The sequence below is a fragment of the Hyla sarda genome, chromosome 6 (assembly GCF_029499605.1).
Source record: "Hyla sarda isolate aHylSar1 chromosome 6, aHylSar1.hap1, whole genome shotgun sequence".
In the NCBI taxonomy this organism is placed as follows: domain Eukaryota; kingdom Metazoa; phylum Chordata; class Amphibia; order Anura; family Hylidae; genus Hyla; species Hyla sarda.
Genome location: NC_079194.1, coordinates 118,497,372 through 118,514,917, shown reverse-complemented (window position 1 = coordinate 118,514,917; position 17,546 = coordinate 118,497,372). Strand labels below are relative to the sequence as shown.

The 17,546-nt window shown below is 45.0% G+C and overlaps 1 protein-coding gene across 1 annotated transcript in view; it reads right to left on the bottom strand.

Moving 5' to 3' along the window:
• Positions 1-17,546, bottom strand: part of COL7A1 (collagen type VII alpha 1 chain) — a 189,692-nt gene that overhangs the window by 41,768 nt on the left and 130,378 nt on the right. The window contains exons 81-82 of the mRNA XM_056528127.1: positions 16,449-16,511; positions 1,805-1,849 (exon numbers count right to left, since the gene is read on the bottom strand). Coding sequence (XP_056384102.1) covers positions 1,805-1,849; positions 16,449-16,511 — 108 coding nt within the window. The remainder of the gene's footprint in view (positions 1-1,804; positions 1,850-16,448; positions 16,512-17,546) is intronic.

Sequence of the window (17,546 nt, the reverse complement as noted above, 5' to 3'; positions counted from 1 at the left end):
GATGGGCCGCGTCATAGCTTTACTCACTGAACAGTCAGAGCAGAGCGATGACGCGGCCCATCAATCAAGCGGAGGGAGTGTTGCCGCCGGCCAAAGATCGGGACTAGGTGAGAGGAGCTCCTCGCCCAGGGGACTACTTATAGGCGCGGTGGTGACTATATAAGACTTTATAAGTTCATATCCTCACCATCCCTGGGGCAGGAGCGTCCCTCGGGGGTGGTGAGGATAAAGATTTTACCCTATATAACGCTTTGCCAAGCGTTATATAGGGTAAAATCTGATGAATGGTTCCCTTTAATGTACAAAGGATATTTTAACACTTAAGCTCAATCTGGCAACTAACTCATGTCTAAAAAGAGAATCTGGAGCTCCGTATTAGAAAAATGTTCCACCTACCATAAAAATATAGATATAAAGAAATGAATCAGCACAGAAAGTTGACAACTGACCTCCACTCTTGTGATCAGTAGGGGTCCCAACAAACAGATCAGCTATCTTAGTTGATGGGGAAAAACTTATTTTATTGGTGTAACCCCTTTAAATACTGCTAGAAGAGCTTCTAAGGTATGTCACTGGTTAAGTTTTTCAGAAAGACTTACCCCTTTTGGGCTGGTTGATTGGTGCAATCTTCCAAATGCTTGTTTTTATTAATGACCTTTAGTTTTTCTAGGCACCACACATAGTGAGTTGGAAAAAATATTTAGGAAGTTGTATGGGATTAGAAAAAACATGTCTGCTTTATTTTTATTAAATTATCAGCACATCTGTCCATGGGTTACATACCACTCAGTAGAGATACGGCATTACCAGAAACAACGCCTGGTAAAATGTGACTCTGTTTTTTTTTTTTAAAGAAAGCAGCCATGTATTTCATCCCCTTCAATTCCATCAAGTTTAACATATTCATACTTTATACACAGCTGTCCATTAGTTTGTACTGCCATTACAGTCCTTGGAATAAATGGGTGATGCATAAACAGTGATTTAACCCCACCAGCTAACTTTACAAAGGTCACAGAAAAAGACATTATCTTCAATAATCCAGACAATTTTCTTAGGAGTAGTCGTTACATTGTGTGAGAAATTATGTAGTGAGATAAAATCCAAGCCAGGAAGCGTAATACCAAAAATAGGCACGATAAGAAAACAGCTGGGTGGCACTACTACACCGGCATAACATTTCATGCAAAAATGCTGTATAATAAACAATCCAGAAGAAGGATAAATAATATGGGGGTGCACATGGCAGGAAAAAAAAGCAATGGAAATGCAGGAAAAAAAGTTGTCAATGGCACTCACCCATTAAAACTTCACTTTGTTGCTTCATATTAAAAACTGCATCGGTGGACATTGGGAAACAAAGGTCTGGAAACCGCATCAGCAGACGCTGAGCAGTGAGAACTGGGGCAACAGTTTCGCGGTCAAACACCCGCTTAATCCGGCGTTCCTCCTGAGGCCAGAGGAAGAGGTTTTTTTGACCGTGAAACTGTTGCCAAAGTTCTCACAGCTCAGGGTCTGCTGATGCGTTCCCACACCTTCGTTCCCCGCAGTTTTTAATATGAAGCAACAAAGTGAAGTTTTAATGGGTGAGTGCCATTGACAACTTTTTTTCCTGCATATCCTGTAATACCAAAAATGCTGGCTTTACAGGCTTTAAGACTAGCATAGAGAAACTATGTACTTGATGCCCACAGCAAAGTCCACATATAGACTAGAAGATAGTTCATCGATTGCAATGGACATAAAGGACAATTCTTCAGACCAGTTTTAAAACATAAATCCATGATTCCTTCTAATTACATACCGGCTTTCCTTCGGGCCCTGCTGGTCCTCTCTCTCCTGGGACTCCCTAGAAAAAAAAACATAACTAAGTACAGATACAAATTGTGAAACTTATGGTGAACTTGTCTTAAAGTAAGATATAATAGAGCATGAGCTCTGTAATAGAAGGGTTTATCATATGATATGGAGAAGGCTTTCTTGGTCCTGACAGGACTCCTAGGGCTATGTTCACCCAATGAAATTTCCCTAAATTTACTAAGGCTTTTCTGAGATGATTTTGTACTGTTTTTATGTCGCATGTGTTGTGTGGAAAAATTTCTGACAAAAAAATCCAAAAAACGCTACTGACTCTCCACTTTACTCAGAAAAGCCTAAAAGGGTGTGGCCATCAGGGAAAAGGGGCGTGTCTGAAAAAAAATGGAAAAAAAAATTATGCAGAGATTCCGGATTCTGCAAAAAGAATGAACATGTTTTTAATTTTGCAGAATTCCATGACTGAATCCCATTGAACTCAATGAGGCTTTGAATTTGTGTACATTAAAAAGTTGTCAATCAGGTTGTGTGAGTAGGGTGAGCTTCTCTCACCGTCTATCCTGGAAGTCCTGTCAGGATTTACTGTTTTTTACAAAAAAAAAATCTTGCTGCACATTCCATAAAGTCTATCATATATATACTGCTTTCAGATAGTCCTGTATTTATTCCACATCTCTCAGGAAGGCTGCAGACTACAGGATTGTGATCCTAAAATCACATGTGATCAGCATTGTTGTGTATGCCACTACACAACTTAGCAGGGTGAGCACGGAAATTTTTCTATTTCTTTTTCCCCGCACTCGTGCTGGCTTTACTCCACAGGGAGTGCCTTTCTTCTTTTCTCTGCTTTCAGATAGGTCATAATCACAACAACTGAACGTAGGTAATTACCTACCGCATAAACTGTATAAAAATCACTACAAAAACGAGCCTAGGTTGAATAAATCTAAACTTTCGATAGACACTTAAAATGTGAAAATTCGGCAATCCATAAGACAAATGTTTCAAAGTCCTTCAGAGTATTATTTTAGATAAAAATAGGCACGGGGAGACATTTATTAACCCCTTAAGGACCAAGGACGTACTGGTACCTCCTTGGTCCTGCTCCCGTGATATAACGCGGGGTTACACGGTAACCCCGCATCATATCACGGCGGGCCCGGCGTCATAGTGAAGCTGGGACCCACCGCTAATAGCGCGCAGCGCCGATCACGGCGCTGCGCGCTATTAACCCTTTAGCTGCGCGCTCAGAGTTAAAAGCGAAAGTGAAACCATGACGGTTAACTCAGTGGGCTGTTCGGGATAGCCGCGGCGAAATCGCGGCATCCCGAACAGCTTACAGGACAGCGGGAGGGCCCCTACCGGCCTCCTCACTGTCCGATCGCCGAATAACTGCTGAGTGCCTGAGATCCAGGCATGAGCAGTCATGCGGCAGAATCATCGATCACTGGTTTTCTATGAGAAACCAGTGATCAATGATAAAGATCAGTGTGTGCAGTGTTATAGGTCCCTATGGGAGCTATAACACTGCAAAAAAAAAAAAGTGATTTTTTTTATATCATTTAAAAATGAATAAAAAGCGATCAATAAGTCCTATCAATGCAAAAATGGTACCGTTAAAAACTTCAGATCACGGCGAAAAAAATGAGCCCTCATACCGCCCCATACACGGAAAAATAAAAAAGTTATAGGGGTCAGAAGATGACAATTTTAAACGTATTAATTTTCCTGCATGTAGTTATGATTTTTTCCAGAAGTACGACAAAATCAAACCTATATAAGTAGGATATCATTTTAATCGTATGGACCTACATAATAAAGAGAAGGCGTCATTTTTACCGAAAAATTTACTACGTAGAAACGGAAGCCCCCAAAATTTACAAAACTGCATTTTTTTTTCAATTTTGTCGCACAATGATTTTTTTTTCCGTTTCACCGTAGATTTTTGGGCAAAATGACTGACATCATTACAAAGTAGAATTGGTGGCGCAAAAAATAAGCAATCATATGGATTTTTAGGTGCGAAATTTAAAGAGTTATGATTTTTTAAAGGCAAGGAGCAAAAAACGAAAATGCAAAAACGGAAAAACCCCGGTCCTTAAGGGGTTAAGCTTTTTTCACTGCTTTTTGGTATAAATTTGTCACACGTGCAAAAAGTGTGCTAAAGAGATTTTGACTAAAATGACTTAGGTACACACTTTTTCTTTTCCACTTTGCAGTGGTAAGAGATTTATGAAGGGCGACTTTTCTCAGATAACCCTCAATTACACTACAAATGTACACAAGCCCAGACCTGACTTAAAAAAACTGTCTGTAGACAGCATTTAAAAAAAAATTCCAAAAAAGTTGCACGGGTGAAAAATGTCTCAGAAAAGTCACAAAGAAGGAGTCATACAAAGTGGTGTTCTGATATGAAATTTCCAAAAAATGTGTACTAGCCCCATATTTATCACCATTTAATAAATCTGGTGTATGTACATTCCATCTACACCATCAAAACCTGTGACATCAATGCACCTACACTGACTTTAATAAATGTCCCACACTGTCTTTTTAACAAACCTTGCATAGATCAATAATACAAGCAAATCTAAGAACATTTGTAATATTCTTGTCACGATGCCGGCTGGCAGGAGGTGGATCCTCTGTGCCAGAGAGGGATAGCGAGGACCGTGCTAGTGGACCGGTTCTAAGACACTACAGGTTTTCACCAGAGCCCGCCGCAAAGCGGGATGGTCTTGCTGCGGCGGTAGTGACCAGGTCGTATCCACTAGCAACGGCTCACCTCTCTGGCTGCTGAAGATAGGCGAGGTACAAGGGAGTAGGCAGAAGCAAAGTCGGACGTAGCAGAAGGTCGGGGGCAGGCGGCAAGGTTCGTAGTCAGGGGAGATAGCAAAGTTCTGGTACACAGGGTATAAACACACAAAAACGCTTTCACTAGGCTCTAGGGCAACAAGATCCGGCAAGGAAGTGCAAGGGAGGAGACTAGATATAGCCAGGAAACAGATGGGAACCAATTAAGCTAATTGGGCCAGGCACCAATCATTGGTGCACTGGCCCTTTAAGTCTCAGGGAGCTGGCGCGCGCGCGCGCCCTAGAGAGCGGAGCCGCGCGCGCCAGCACATGACCGCAGGAGACGGGAACGGGTAAGTGACCTGGGATGCGATTCGCGAGCGGGCGCGTCCCGCTGTGCGAATCGCATCCCCAACGGCCATGACAGGGCAGCGCTCCCGGTCAGCGCTGACCGGGGAGCTGCAGGGAGAAAGGCGCCGTGAGCGCTCCGGGGAGGAGCGGGGACCCGGAGCGCTAGGCGTAACAGTACCCCCCCCCTTAGGTCTCCCCTTCTCTTTATCGGGTAACTGCCTCCCCTGGGATGAGGACACCGGGAAAGGAAGGAGGGATTCCTCAACGGCAGGCAGAACCGCAGGAGTAGGAATGGGGAGAGAGGGCAGAGGGCGAGACCTGGCACGGGGCAGTGTGACACCAGGACGAGGGCCATGAGGGGACACAGAAGCTTGCCTGGGAGGGGGGGAGGGGCATTTCCTGTGGCAGGCAGAGTCCTTAATGACCTTAGGGGGACCGGATACAGGAGGAACCACAGAGTTACGGCAAGGGTTACTGGGAACCGGTTTTAGACAGTTCTTGGCACAAGAGGACCCCCAACTCTTGATCTCCCCAGTGGACCAATCCAGGGTTGGGGAATGAAGTTGAAGCCAGGGAAGTCCAAGGAGAATTTCCGAGGTGCAATTGGGGAGGACCAAAAGTTCAATCCTCTCGTGATGAGATCCGATGCTCATAAGAAGGGGCTCCGTGCGGAAACGTATGGTACAGTCCAACCTGGCTCCGTTGACCGCGGAGATGCGGAGTGGCTTGACAAGACGGGTCACCGGAATATGGAATTTATTCACAAAGGACTCCCGAATAAAATTCCCAGAAGCTCCAGAGTCCAGACAGGCCACGGCTGAGAGGGGAGAGCTGGCTGAAGTGGAAATCCGAACAGGTACCGTGAGACGTGGAGAAGCCGACTTGGCATCAAGAGACGCCACACCCACGAGAGCTGAGTGTGAGCGTGCGTTTCCCAGACGTGGAGGACGGATTGGGCAATCCACCAGAAAATGTTCAGTACTGGCACAGTACAAACAAAGATTCTCTTCCTTACGGCGATTCCTCTCTTCCAGGGTCAGGCGAGACCGATCCACTTGCATGGCCTCCTCGGCGGGAGGCCTAGGCGCAGATTGCAGTGGAGACTGTGGGAGAGGTGGCCAGAGATCTAAGTCTTTTTCCTGGCGGAGCTCTTGATGCCTCTCAGAAAAACGCATGTCAATGCGAGTGGCTAGATGAATGAGTTCATGCAGGCTAGCAGGAGTCTCTCGTGCGGCCAGAACATCTTTAATGTTGCTGGATAGGCCTTTTTTAAAGGTCGCGCAGAGAGCCTCATTATTCCAGGAAAGTTCAGAAGCAAGAGTACGGAATTGTATGGCGTACTCGCCAACGGAGGAATTACCCTGGACCAGGTTCAGCAGGGCAGTCTCAGCAGAAGAGGCTCGGGCAGGTTCCTCAAAGACACTTCGAATTTCCGAGAAGAAGGAGTGTACAGAGGCAGTGACGGGGTCATCACGGTCCCAGAGCGGTGTGGCCCATGACAGGGCTTTTCCAGACAGAAGGCTGACTACGAAAGCCACCTTAGACCTGTCAGTAGGAAACTGATCCGACATCATCTCCAGATGCAGGGAACATTGGGAAAGAAAGCCACGGCAAAACTTAGAGTCCCCATTAAATTTGTCCGGCAAAGACAGGCGGAGGCTAGGAGTGGCCACTCGCTGCGGAAGAGGTGCAGGAGCTGGCGGAGGAGATGGTTGCTGCTGCTGTAGCTGAGACTGAATCTGCTGTAGCTGCGACTGGAGTTGCTGAGTCATGGTGGTCAAGTACGACAGCTGGTGATCTTGTTGGGCAATCTGTCGGGCTTGCTGGGCGACCAGTGTGGGGAGGTCGGCGACAACAGGCAGAGGAACTTCAGCGGGATCCATGGCCGGATCTACTGTCACGATGCCGGCTGGCAGGAGGTGGATCCTCTGTGCCAGAGAGGGATAGCGAGGACCGTGCTAGTGGACCGGTTCTAAGACACTACAGGTTTTCACCAGAGCCCGCCGCAAAGCGGGATGGTCTTGCTGCGGCGGTAGTGACCAGGTCGTATCCACTAGCAACGGCTCACCTCTCTGGCTGCTGAAGATAGGCGAGGTACAAGGGAGTAGGCAGAAGCAAAGTCGGACGTAGCAGAAGGTCGGGGGCAGGCGGCAAGGTTCGTAGTCAGGGGAGATAGCAAAGTTCTGGTACACAGGGTATAAACACACAAAAACGCTTTCACTAGGCTCTAGGGCAACAAGATCCGGCAAGGAAGTGCAAGGGAGGAGACTAGATATAGCCAGGAAACAGATGGGAACCAATTAAGCTAATTGGGCCAGGCACCAATCATTGGTGCACTGGCCCTTTAAGTCTCAGGGAGCTGGCGCGCGCGCGCCCTAGAGAGCGGAGCCGCGCGCGCCAGCACATGACCGCAGGAGACGGGAACGGGTAAGTGACCTGGGATGCGATTCGCGAGCGGGCGCGTCCCGCTGTGCGAATCGCATCCCCAACGGCCATGACAGGGCAGCGCTCCCGGTCAGCGCTGACCGGGGAGCTGCAGGGAGAAAGGCGCCGTGAGCGCTCCGGGGAGGAGCGGGGACCCGGAGCGCTAGGCGTAACAATTCTCCTTTCTACTTTTGTCGAGACCCCCCCCCCCCCCCTCCCCCAAAGACAAAAAAAAAAAGGACATTTGCTATGAAAATCAGCTAAATTACAAATTACAGTTGGCCATAAAAGTTTATGGAGGGGGGATGGAGGAAAGAGAAAGCAAGAAAAGGGACAGCAGTTTAGACTGTTTACTACCGCTCTATAATGCCTTCTATGCTGCTACTGTTGTTTAGGCTGTGTACAGTGGACCTGTGTGAAGTTGGCACCCCATGTTCACAAAAGATGAATATAAATACACCATTCGTTTGTGCTGTGTTTGTGCTGGTTTGTTCCACAAAACATGCTTTGGTTTCTGAGATATCGTGCGCTCGATATGATGAATCCCCTCCCACTTCCACCCCATGTTAAATTTTAAAAACAAATACACCATTCATTTGTGCTGCGTTTGTGCTGGTTTGTGCCACAAAAATAAACGTTTGTGCCGTTTTGGTTTTCGAAATATTGTACACTAGATTTGCTAAAAAAAAATACACTATTTATTTGTGCTGAGTTTGTGCCTCAAATCACTGTAACTGATGCCTGGATAAAACACTTTTGGTTTCTGAAATATTAAGCGTTCAATATGCTGAAACTTCGCCCACTTTCCACCCCATGTTGTTAAATTTTAAAAACAAATACGCCATTTGTTTGTGCTGCTTTGGTTCACAATCATTTTTTTTTCATGTAATGCTTTTTTCATAAGTTATGGTTAACATGGAATACTGCAACTAAATATGGCTAAACAATGTTTTCTAGGTATAATGGCCTTCTTTTTAAATTATAGGGTAGCTGTACTGCTTACCTGTCCCTCTGAAATCTCTTTACGGGCTTGTTCACACTGCAGAATCTCCATCTGGAGAAAGTCCTGGTGGAGATTCTGAAAACGGCACTAGGAATTCTTCTGAAAAGATGATCCTGATCTGAGGAAGGGAGGGCACCTCCCGAAACGCGTCTTCACCTGTTTATAAAAGTGGTTCCACTGTGAACCTTATAAAGATATCCTTCTGTCCATTATCTTCATTTGAGAGAGTCACAGCGCCATCACCAAAGGGTTTTCTTTCTAGTTTCCATTTATTTTGCTGAAAAGATGGACATGTTTATTTTTTTTTTAATTCCGTAGTGTGCATGGTGCCACAAAATTCCATTGAAAACAATGGGACTCTGCTGAGCTGGAATTTCTGAGTGGAATTCACAAGCGAATTCACAAGTGCAATTCTTTAGAGTGAACACACTCTTAAGGTCTGTCCACACTCCTCCACCTGATGTAACTTTCTATTTATTTATATTGCAGTTAAATCACATGGAATTACTAAAACCAATGGCACTAGTGCTTGGCTGTAGATGTTATGTGTTATGGGGTTTGATGCAGGGCAGATGGATTTACCCGAGGGGAAGATGGCATTATCCCCTTGTATTGGTGACGCCAGGATGCTGTTTATCCTCAATACCACCCGAAGGTATACCGCTGGATCCTGGGCTAGGCACGGGGGCAATAATGACTCTGACGTCAAGTTACGGACAATGGTAGCTTTACTGAGTGACAGATGGTACAGTCTACACAGTTCAGCCCGGCCCACGGAGGAGACCTTAAGGGCTTGCTGGGACTTGCAGTGGTTTTGGACAACTTAGTGCAGGCTACTTTGACTTGACAATAGATGACAGTGACTGACCTGACTTGACTGGAGACAGACTAAGCTGTGACTGTAGCTTACTTGTAGACTTGTAGCTTGTGGCTGCAGACTTGACTTGAGGCCTCCTATGACTCCAGACACACTCTTAGGCTCAAGTGCACCTCAGCAAAGACTCAGGAACTAAGAGAGAAAAGACTCCTCACAGGGCTTTTATGGGGGAGACTCTGGTGGGGTCCCATTGGTCACCCTTAAGTCACCTGGTCACTGATACCTCCTGGGTAGCAATCACATGACAACTCACATGACAACTGGTGATCACATGTTAACCTTTCTTAAAGATACAACATTCTTTTATACATAAAATATGAGATAATATACAATTACAGTAGAACAGATGCAGGGGGGGGGGGGGGCAGGGGACACTGCAGGGAGGCTGCCTTGTAGGGCAGCAAGGGTAAGGGTTAACAACTCCTGTACTGGGCCACCACAGTTATAAATCCAGGAGTACCATGACCTTGTTCCCCAGTGATAGCGCAAACTCTTTACTAATGTGCGGCCCCTCCAGAGTCAGTGGTCTGGTGCCAAGCCTCTGAAAAATGTGGAAGCCGCAGCTCAACAGAGTGTCAACTAATGCTGCTCAGCCAATAACTTCCATTCTGCATTATGAAATGTACACAGAATGGGCATTAGCCACCTCAGAATGATCGTCCCTGGCTTATGACATCCTTATGACATTGCTGGAGGTGGAGTTACATCTCAGGTAGTAGAGATGCACATACAGACATCACCACCTCTTCCAGGTATAACCTCTTTTCATCACTGACCGGTCACGGTATATGAAGTAATAACCCTGTGTATATCATAATAAACTATATATTGCTACTTTAATCCCTTAACCCCTTAAGGACCCTTGACATACGCGTACGTCATGGGACCCTGTAGTTTAGGACCCATGACATACCGGTATGATATCCATCAGCAGACACTCCGCGCAAATGCCCAGGGGTGTCATCAGACCCCCACATGTCAGCGATCACAGCAAATCGCCGGTGAATTCACACCGGCGATTTGCGCAATTCCGGGTCATACAGGTCTATGGTGACCCGGAAAATAAGGGGGATCGGGGCTGTCCAAGACACCCACGATCCCCCTGAAGGGATAGGAGTGAGGTGTCAGGGGTGCCACCTCTCCTATCCCTGTTTTTGGTCGTCTATAAGCAACGACCAATAGCAGATCGGGGGCGGGGGGGGGGGGGGGGGTTAAGTTTCGGTTTCCCCGTTCTGTCCACCCACAATAGGCCAGGCAGAATGGGGAAACCGAGGAGGACCGGTGCAGAGTCCACTCACCCATCGGCGGAGGCTGCGGGCGACGATCGACGGTGGAGATTGGCAGGCGGCGATGACGTGCGGCTGGCTCCCTGGATCCTACGGAAGCCGGTGAGTTGCCTAGCAACATCTGGAAGGCTACAGTTTAGAGACCACTATACAGTGGTCTCTAAACTATAGCCCTCCAGATCTTGCAAAACTACAATTCCTAGCATGCCCACACAGCAGTTTGCTGTCTGGGCATGCTGGGATTTGTAGTTTTGCAACATCTGGAGGGCCACAGTTTTGAGGTCACTGTGCAGTGGTCTCTAAACTGTAGCTCTCCAGATGATGCAAAACTGCAAATCTCAGCATGCCCAAACAGCGAACAGCTGTCTCAGCATGCTGAGAGTTGTAGTTGCGTACCTCCAGCTGTTGCATAACTACATCTGCCAGCATGCCCTTCGGTGATCAGTACATGCTGGGAGTTGTAGGTTTGCAACAGCTGGAGGCACACTGGTTGGAAAATACTGAGTTAGGTAACAGAACCTAACTGAAGGTTTTCCAACCAGTGTGCCTCCAGCTGTTGCAAAACTACAACTCCCAGCATGCACAGTCTGTCAGTGCATGCTGGGAGTTGTAGTTTTGAAACAACTGGAGGTTTGCCCCCCCCCCCCCCCCCATGTGAATGTTCAGGGTACATTCACACGGACGAGTTTACACTGAGTATCCTGCTTCAAGTTTGAGCTGCGGCAAACCCGCTAGTGCGAATGTACCCTAAAAACATTACACTACAATAACACAAAATGAAGAGTAAAACACTACATATACACCCCCTTACACTGTCCCCCCCCAATAAAAAATAAAAACGTAAAAACGGCAGTGTTTCCAAAACGGAGCCTCCAGCTGTTGCAAAGCAACAACTCCTAACATTTACGGACAGCCACTGACTGTCCAGGCATGCTGGGAGTTTAGCAACACTGAAGGCACCCTGTTTGGGAATCACTGGCGTAGAATACCCCATGTCCACCCCTATGCAAGACCTAATTTAGTCCTCAAATGCGCATGGCGCTCTCTCACTTCGGAGCCCTGTTGTATTTCAAGGAAACAGTTTAGGGGTATTTCCGTACTCGGGGGAAATTGCACTACAAATTTTGGGGGGCTTTTTCTCCTTTTACCCCTTATGAAAAGGAAAAGTTTGGGGCTACACCAGCTTGTTAGTGTAAAAAAAAAATTTTTTTTACACTAACATGCTGGTGTTGCCCCATGCTTTTTATTTTCACAAGCGGTAAAAGGAAAAAAAGACCCCCAAAATTTGTAACGCAATTTCTCCTGAGTACGGAAATACCCCATATGTGGGCGTAAAATGCTCTGCAGGCGCACAACAAGGCTCAGGAGTGAGAGCGCACTATGTACATTTGAGGCCTATATTGATGGTTTGCATTGGGGTGGCTGATTTTACAGCGGTTCTGACATAAACGCAAAAAAAGAAATACCCACATGTTACCCCACCCTCACGGAACATAACAAGGGGTATAGTGAGCCTTAACACCCCACAGGTGTTTGACAAATTTTTGTTAAAGTTGGATGGGAAAATGAAAAAAAAAATTTCACTAAAATGCTGGTGTTACCCTTCATTTTTCATTTTCGTAAGGGAAAATAGGAAAAAAAAAGCCCCCCAAAATTTGTAACCCCATTTTTTTTCTGAGTAACAACATTCCCCATATGTGGATGTAAAATGCTCTGCGGGTGCACTACAATGCTCAGAAGAGAAGGAGCGACATTGGGCTTTTGAAGAGAAAATTTGTCCGGAATTGAAGGCCACGTGTGTTTACAAAGCCCTCATAGTGCCAGAACAATGGACCCCCCACATGTGACGCCATTTTGGTAACTACACCCCTCATGTAATGTAATTAGGGGTACAGTGAGCATTTACGCCCCACAGGTGTCTGACAGATTTTTGAAACAGTGGTCCGTGAAAAGGAAAAATGTAATTTTTCATTTGCACAACCCACTGTTCCAAAGATCTGTCAAACGCCAGTGGGGTATAAATACGCACTGCTCCCCTTATTAAATTCTGTGAGGGGTGTAGTTTCCAAAATGGGGTCACATGTGAGGGGGTCCACTGTTCTGGCAGCACGGGGGGCTTTGTAAATGCACATGGCCCCTGACTTCCATTCCAAACAAATTCACTCTCCAAAAGCTCAATGGCGCTACTTCTCTTCTGAGCATTGTAGTTCGCCAGCAGAGAACTTGACGTTCACACATGGGGTATTTCCATACTCAGAAGAAATGGGGTTACAAATTTTGGGTGTAATTTTCTCCTATTACCCCTTGTAAAAATGTAAAATTTGGGGGAAAAACTGCATTTTAGTGAAAATTTTTTTTTCATTTACACATCCGACTTTAGCAAAAAGTCGTAAAACACCTGTGAGCTGTTAAGGCTCACTGTACCCCTTGTTACGTTCCTTGAGGGGTGTAGTTTCCAAAAATAGTATGCCATGTGGGTTGTTTTTTGTTGTTCTGGCACCATAGGGGCTTCCTAAATGCGACATGCCCACTGTCACGATTCGGCTGGCTGGAGGTGGATCCTCTGTGCCAGAGAGGGATTGGCGTGGACCGTGTTGGTGGACCGGTTCTAAGTTGCTACTGGTATTCACCAGAGCCCGCCGCAAAGCGGGATGGTCTTGCAGCGGCGGTAGCAACCAGGTCGTATCCACCAGCAACGGCTCAACCTCTCTGACTGCTGAAGATAGGCGCGGTACAAGGGAGTAGACAAGAGCAAGGTCGGACGTACCAGAAGGTCAGGGCAGGCAGCAAGGATCGTAGTCGGGGGCAACGGCAGGAGGTCTGGAACACAGGCTAGGAACACACAAGGGAACGCTTTCACTGGCACAATGGCAACAAGATCCGGCGAGGGAGTGCAGGGGAAGTGAGGTATAACTAGGGAGTGCACAGGTGATGACACTGATTAGGCCTGCTGCGCCAATCAGTGGCGCAGTGGCCCTTTAAATTGCAGAGACACGGCGCGCGCGCGCCCTAAGGGGCGGGGCCGCGCGTGCCGGGACAATACAGACGGAGAACGGGTCAGGTACGGGAGCCGGGATGCGCATCGCGAGCGGGCGCGTCCCGCGTTGCAAATCGCATCCCGGCTGGGAGTAATATCGCAGCGCACCCGGTCAGCAGGTCTGACCGGGGCGCTGTGAATGAGAGGACGCTGCGAGCGCTCCGGGGAGGAGCGGGGACCCGGAGCGCTCAGCGTAACACCCACCAAAAACGATTTCAGCAAAATTTGCTTTCCAAAAGCCAAATGTGACTCCTTCTCTTCTGAGCATTGTAGTTCGCCCACAGAGCATTTTACATCCCAACAAAGGGGTATTTTCATACTCAGAAGAGAAGGGGTTACAAATTTTGGGGGGAATTTTCTCCCTTTACCTTTTGTGAAAATGGTAAATTTGGGGGGAAAAACAGCACTTTAGTGAAAAAGATTTTTTCTTCATTAACACATCCGGCTTTAACGAAAAGTCGTCAAACTCCTGTGGGGTGTTAGGGTCATTGGACCCCTTGTTATGTACCTTGAGGGGTATAGTTTCCACAATGGTATGCCATGTGGGGGGGTTTCTGCTGTTCTGGCACCATAGGGGCTTCCTAAATGTGACATGCCCCCCAAAAACCATTACCCCTTGCAAAAATTCAAAAACTGTGTCTACAAGAACATGCGAGTGTAAAAAATTAAGATTTTGAATTTTCTCTTTCACTTTGCTGCTATTCCTGAGAAACACCAAAAGGGTTAACACACTTACTGAATGTCATTTTAAATATATTTGAATACTTTGAGGGGTGCAGTTTTTATAATAGGGTCATTTGTGGGGTATTTCTAATATAAAGGCCCTTCAAATCCACTTCAAAACTGAACTGGTCCCTGAAAAATTCAGATTTTGAAAATGTGAAAATTTTTGGTGAACTTTGACGCCCTCTGATGTCTTCCAAAAGTAAAAACATGTCAACTTTATGATGCAAACATAAAGTAGACATATTGTATATGTGAATCAATATATCATTTATTTGGTATGTCTATTTTCCTTACAAGCAAAGAGTTTCAAAGTTTTAAAAAATGCAACATTTAAAATTTTTTCATAAAATTTTGGAATTTTTGACCAAGAAATGATGCAAGTATCGACGAAAATTTACCACTAACATAAAGTAGAATATGTCATGAAAAAACAATTTCGGAATCAGAATGAAAGGTAAAAGAATCCCAGAGTTATTAATGCTTAAAGTGACAGTGGTCAGATGTGCAAAAAATGTCCGGGTCCTACAATTGGCTGGGTCCTAAGGGGTTAAAGTATACCTGTCGTCAACAACTTTTTATATAATGTAGATAATACCATTATATGTATATTTGTAATATACATTGGTTAAAAAATATGTATATGTTTTTGTCCTTGCAGCTATTGCTTGAGTGTCTCTATGATGAGTCCAAATACAGGAAGTGTGGGTGGACAAGCAGGGCTCTGTACACTGAGGACAAGCAGGGCTCTGTACACTGAGGACAAGCAGCGTTCTGTACACTGAGGACAAGCAGGGCTCTGTATACTGAGGACAAGCAGGGCTCTGTACATTGAGGCTCTGTGACATGCTATGGGCTCACAAATCAGGATGATTGACAAGCCAGGAGCCTGCACAGAGCCCTGCTTGTCCTGCCCTCCCTTCCTGTATTTGGTTTCTCACAGAGACACACATACAATAGCTGCAGGGACAGCATTTTTACACCCAAAGATGTGACGACAGGTACACTTCAATGCTAAATTAACTTCTCTGATGACTACAGCATTTTTTTGGTACAACGTTAATCCTTGCCTGGATTGGGTATCAGCAAATCTAGCGCGCAATATCTCGGAAACGAAAGCGGCACAAACTCTAATTTTTGCAGCACAAACCAGCGCAAACAAAATTTAACATGCGGTAGAAAGTGGGCGGGGTTTCAGCATATCAAGCATGCAATATTTAGGAAAGGAAAGCAGTGATTTTTAATTATTTCCTCTTTTATCCATGCATCAGTTACAGTGATTTGCTGCACAAATGCAGCACAAACTAATAGTGTATTTTTTTCCCCAGCAAATCTAGCGTGCAATATTTCAGAAACCAAAGCAGCACAAACTTTAATTTTTGCAGCACAAACCAGCACAACTGCAGCACAAACAAATGGTGTATTTGTTGGTAAAATGTACGAACATGGGGTGGAAGGTGGGTGGGGTTTCAGCATATCGAGCGTGCAATATCTCAGTAACCAAAGTGGCACAAACGTTCATTTCGCGGCACAAACACAGCACAAACAAATGGTGTATTTGTTTTTAAAATTTAAGAACATGGGGTAGAAAGTGGGCGGGGTTTATGCATATTAGGTGTGCAATATCTTGGAAACCAAAGCGGCACAAAAGTTAATTTTTGCGGCACAAACCAGCACAAATGAATGGTGTATTTGTTTTTAAAATGTAAGAACATGGGGTGGAAAGTGGGCGGGGTTTCAACATATCGAACACACAATATCTCGGAAACCAAAGCGGCACAAAAATTTTTTTTTGTGGCACAAACCAGCACAAACACAGCACAGATGAACGGTGTATTTATATTCATCTTTTGTGAACATGGGGTGCCAACTTCACACAGGTGTACAGAGGCATAGGATCTTCTGTTCTGTATGTGTGCAGTATATGGCAGACACCATAAACATTAGGCTCCGCCCACCAGCTCAAGGACAACTGGAAATTAGAGATGAAGCCTGCAGAGCAGAAATCTGCTAAAAATGGCATAGGAAGGTGAATATGCTCAATATGAATGATAATCCCCCACAATAAACAGTACACCTTCTATAAATCTCAAATCCACAAATATTTTCATTATTTAATTACTGATAAATAACACTCACTGGAGAACCATCTTTGCCCTTCTCTCCTGTGTCACCTGTATCTCCTTTAGGACCTTCTGCTCCCTAAAAAACACAAACATCAAAGTGTTTATTTTTTATAATATAATAAATAATTATTTCATAATATATATATTCCCACAATGTGATGAAACTATAGGGTAATTCAATTGCTTGTAATTCAGTGACATTATATATGCTTTTAAAGTGGAGGTTCACCTTTAAACCCTGTTTTTTTTAATATTTTTTATTATTTTATTTAATTGATACACAATCGTGAAAAAAATGAAGACTTACAATAAGAACCCCTGTTTCTCTATTAATCAGCTCGTAAACTTCTCTCCAATACTTGGTCAGTTCCGGGCAGTCCCATGACATATGAAGCTGTCCAGCCCCGCCCTGTTTACACCGGCTACAATTACTATTATTTCTTAGTCCTATCTTTTCTAAAAATAAGGGGGTATAATAAATTCTATAAGCTAAATTAAATTGTATTAACTTATGGTTTAAGTTCGGTATGCCGTGTCCAATATTTTTTAGAACCATTTCCCACTCTGTCCTATCAATAACGCCTATCTCCTCCTGCCATTGCTTATAAGACCTATGGACCTTAAGTCCCTTATTCATACCCATTAACAATTTATATATTTTATATATGATTTTTTTTTATCCTGTTAGTTAATATCTTTTCCAATAAGACAGGGTGTGACGTGTGAGATAAATATCTTTCCACCGTTCTTTTTATAATCCCTAAAAATTTCTTTAAGACTTCTATAATTCAGCCACCCTCCTTCTTTTAAGTTTAGTTTTTCTCTAAATATATTCCAGTCTATTATATTATCACTCCGCCAAATTTCTTTAATCATTCTATTTTTTCTGCAGCCGATTGTACCCAATTTATCTAATAAATTGATTTTATCTAACTTATTATTGTCAAACAAAGGGGCGATACCCAGAATTCCTTCTATATCCAATTCATTTTTTAATGCTTGAACCCTGTTAGTTCTAATGTGACCTTTTAAAGGGAATTTATCAACAGTTTTATACTGTCCAAACCGCAGGCAGCAAATCATCGATGCAGTTGGTGCAGGTCCTGACAGC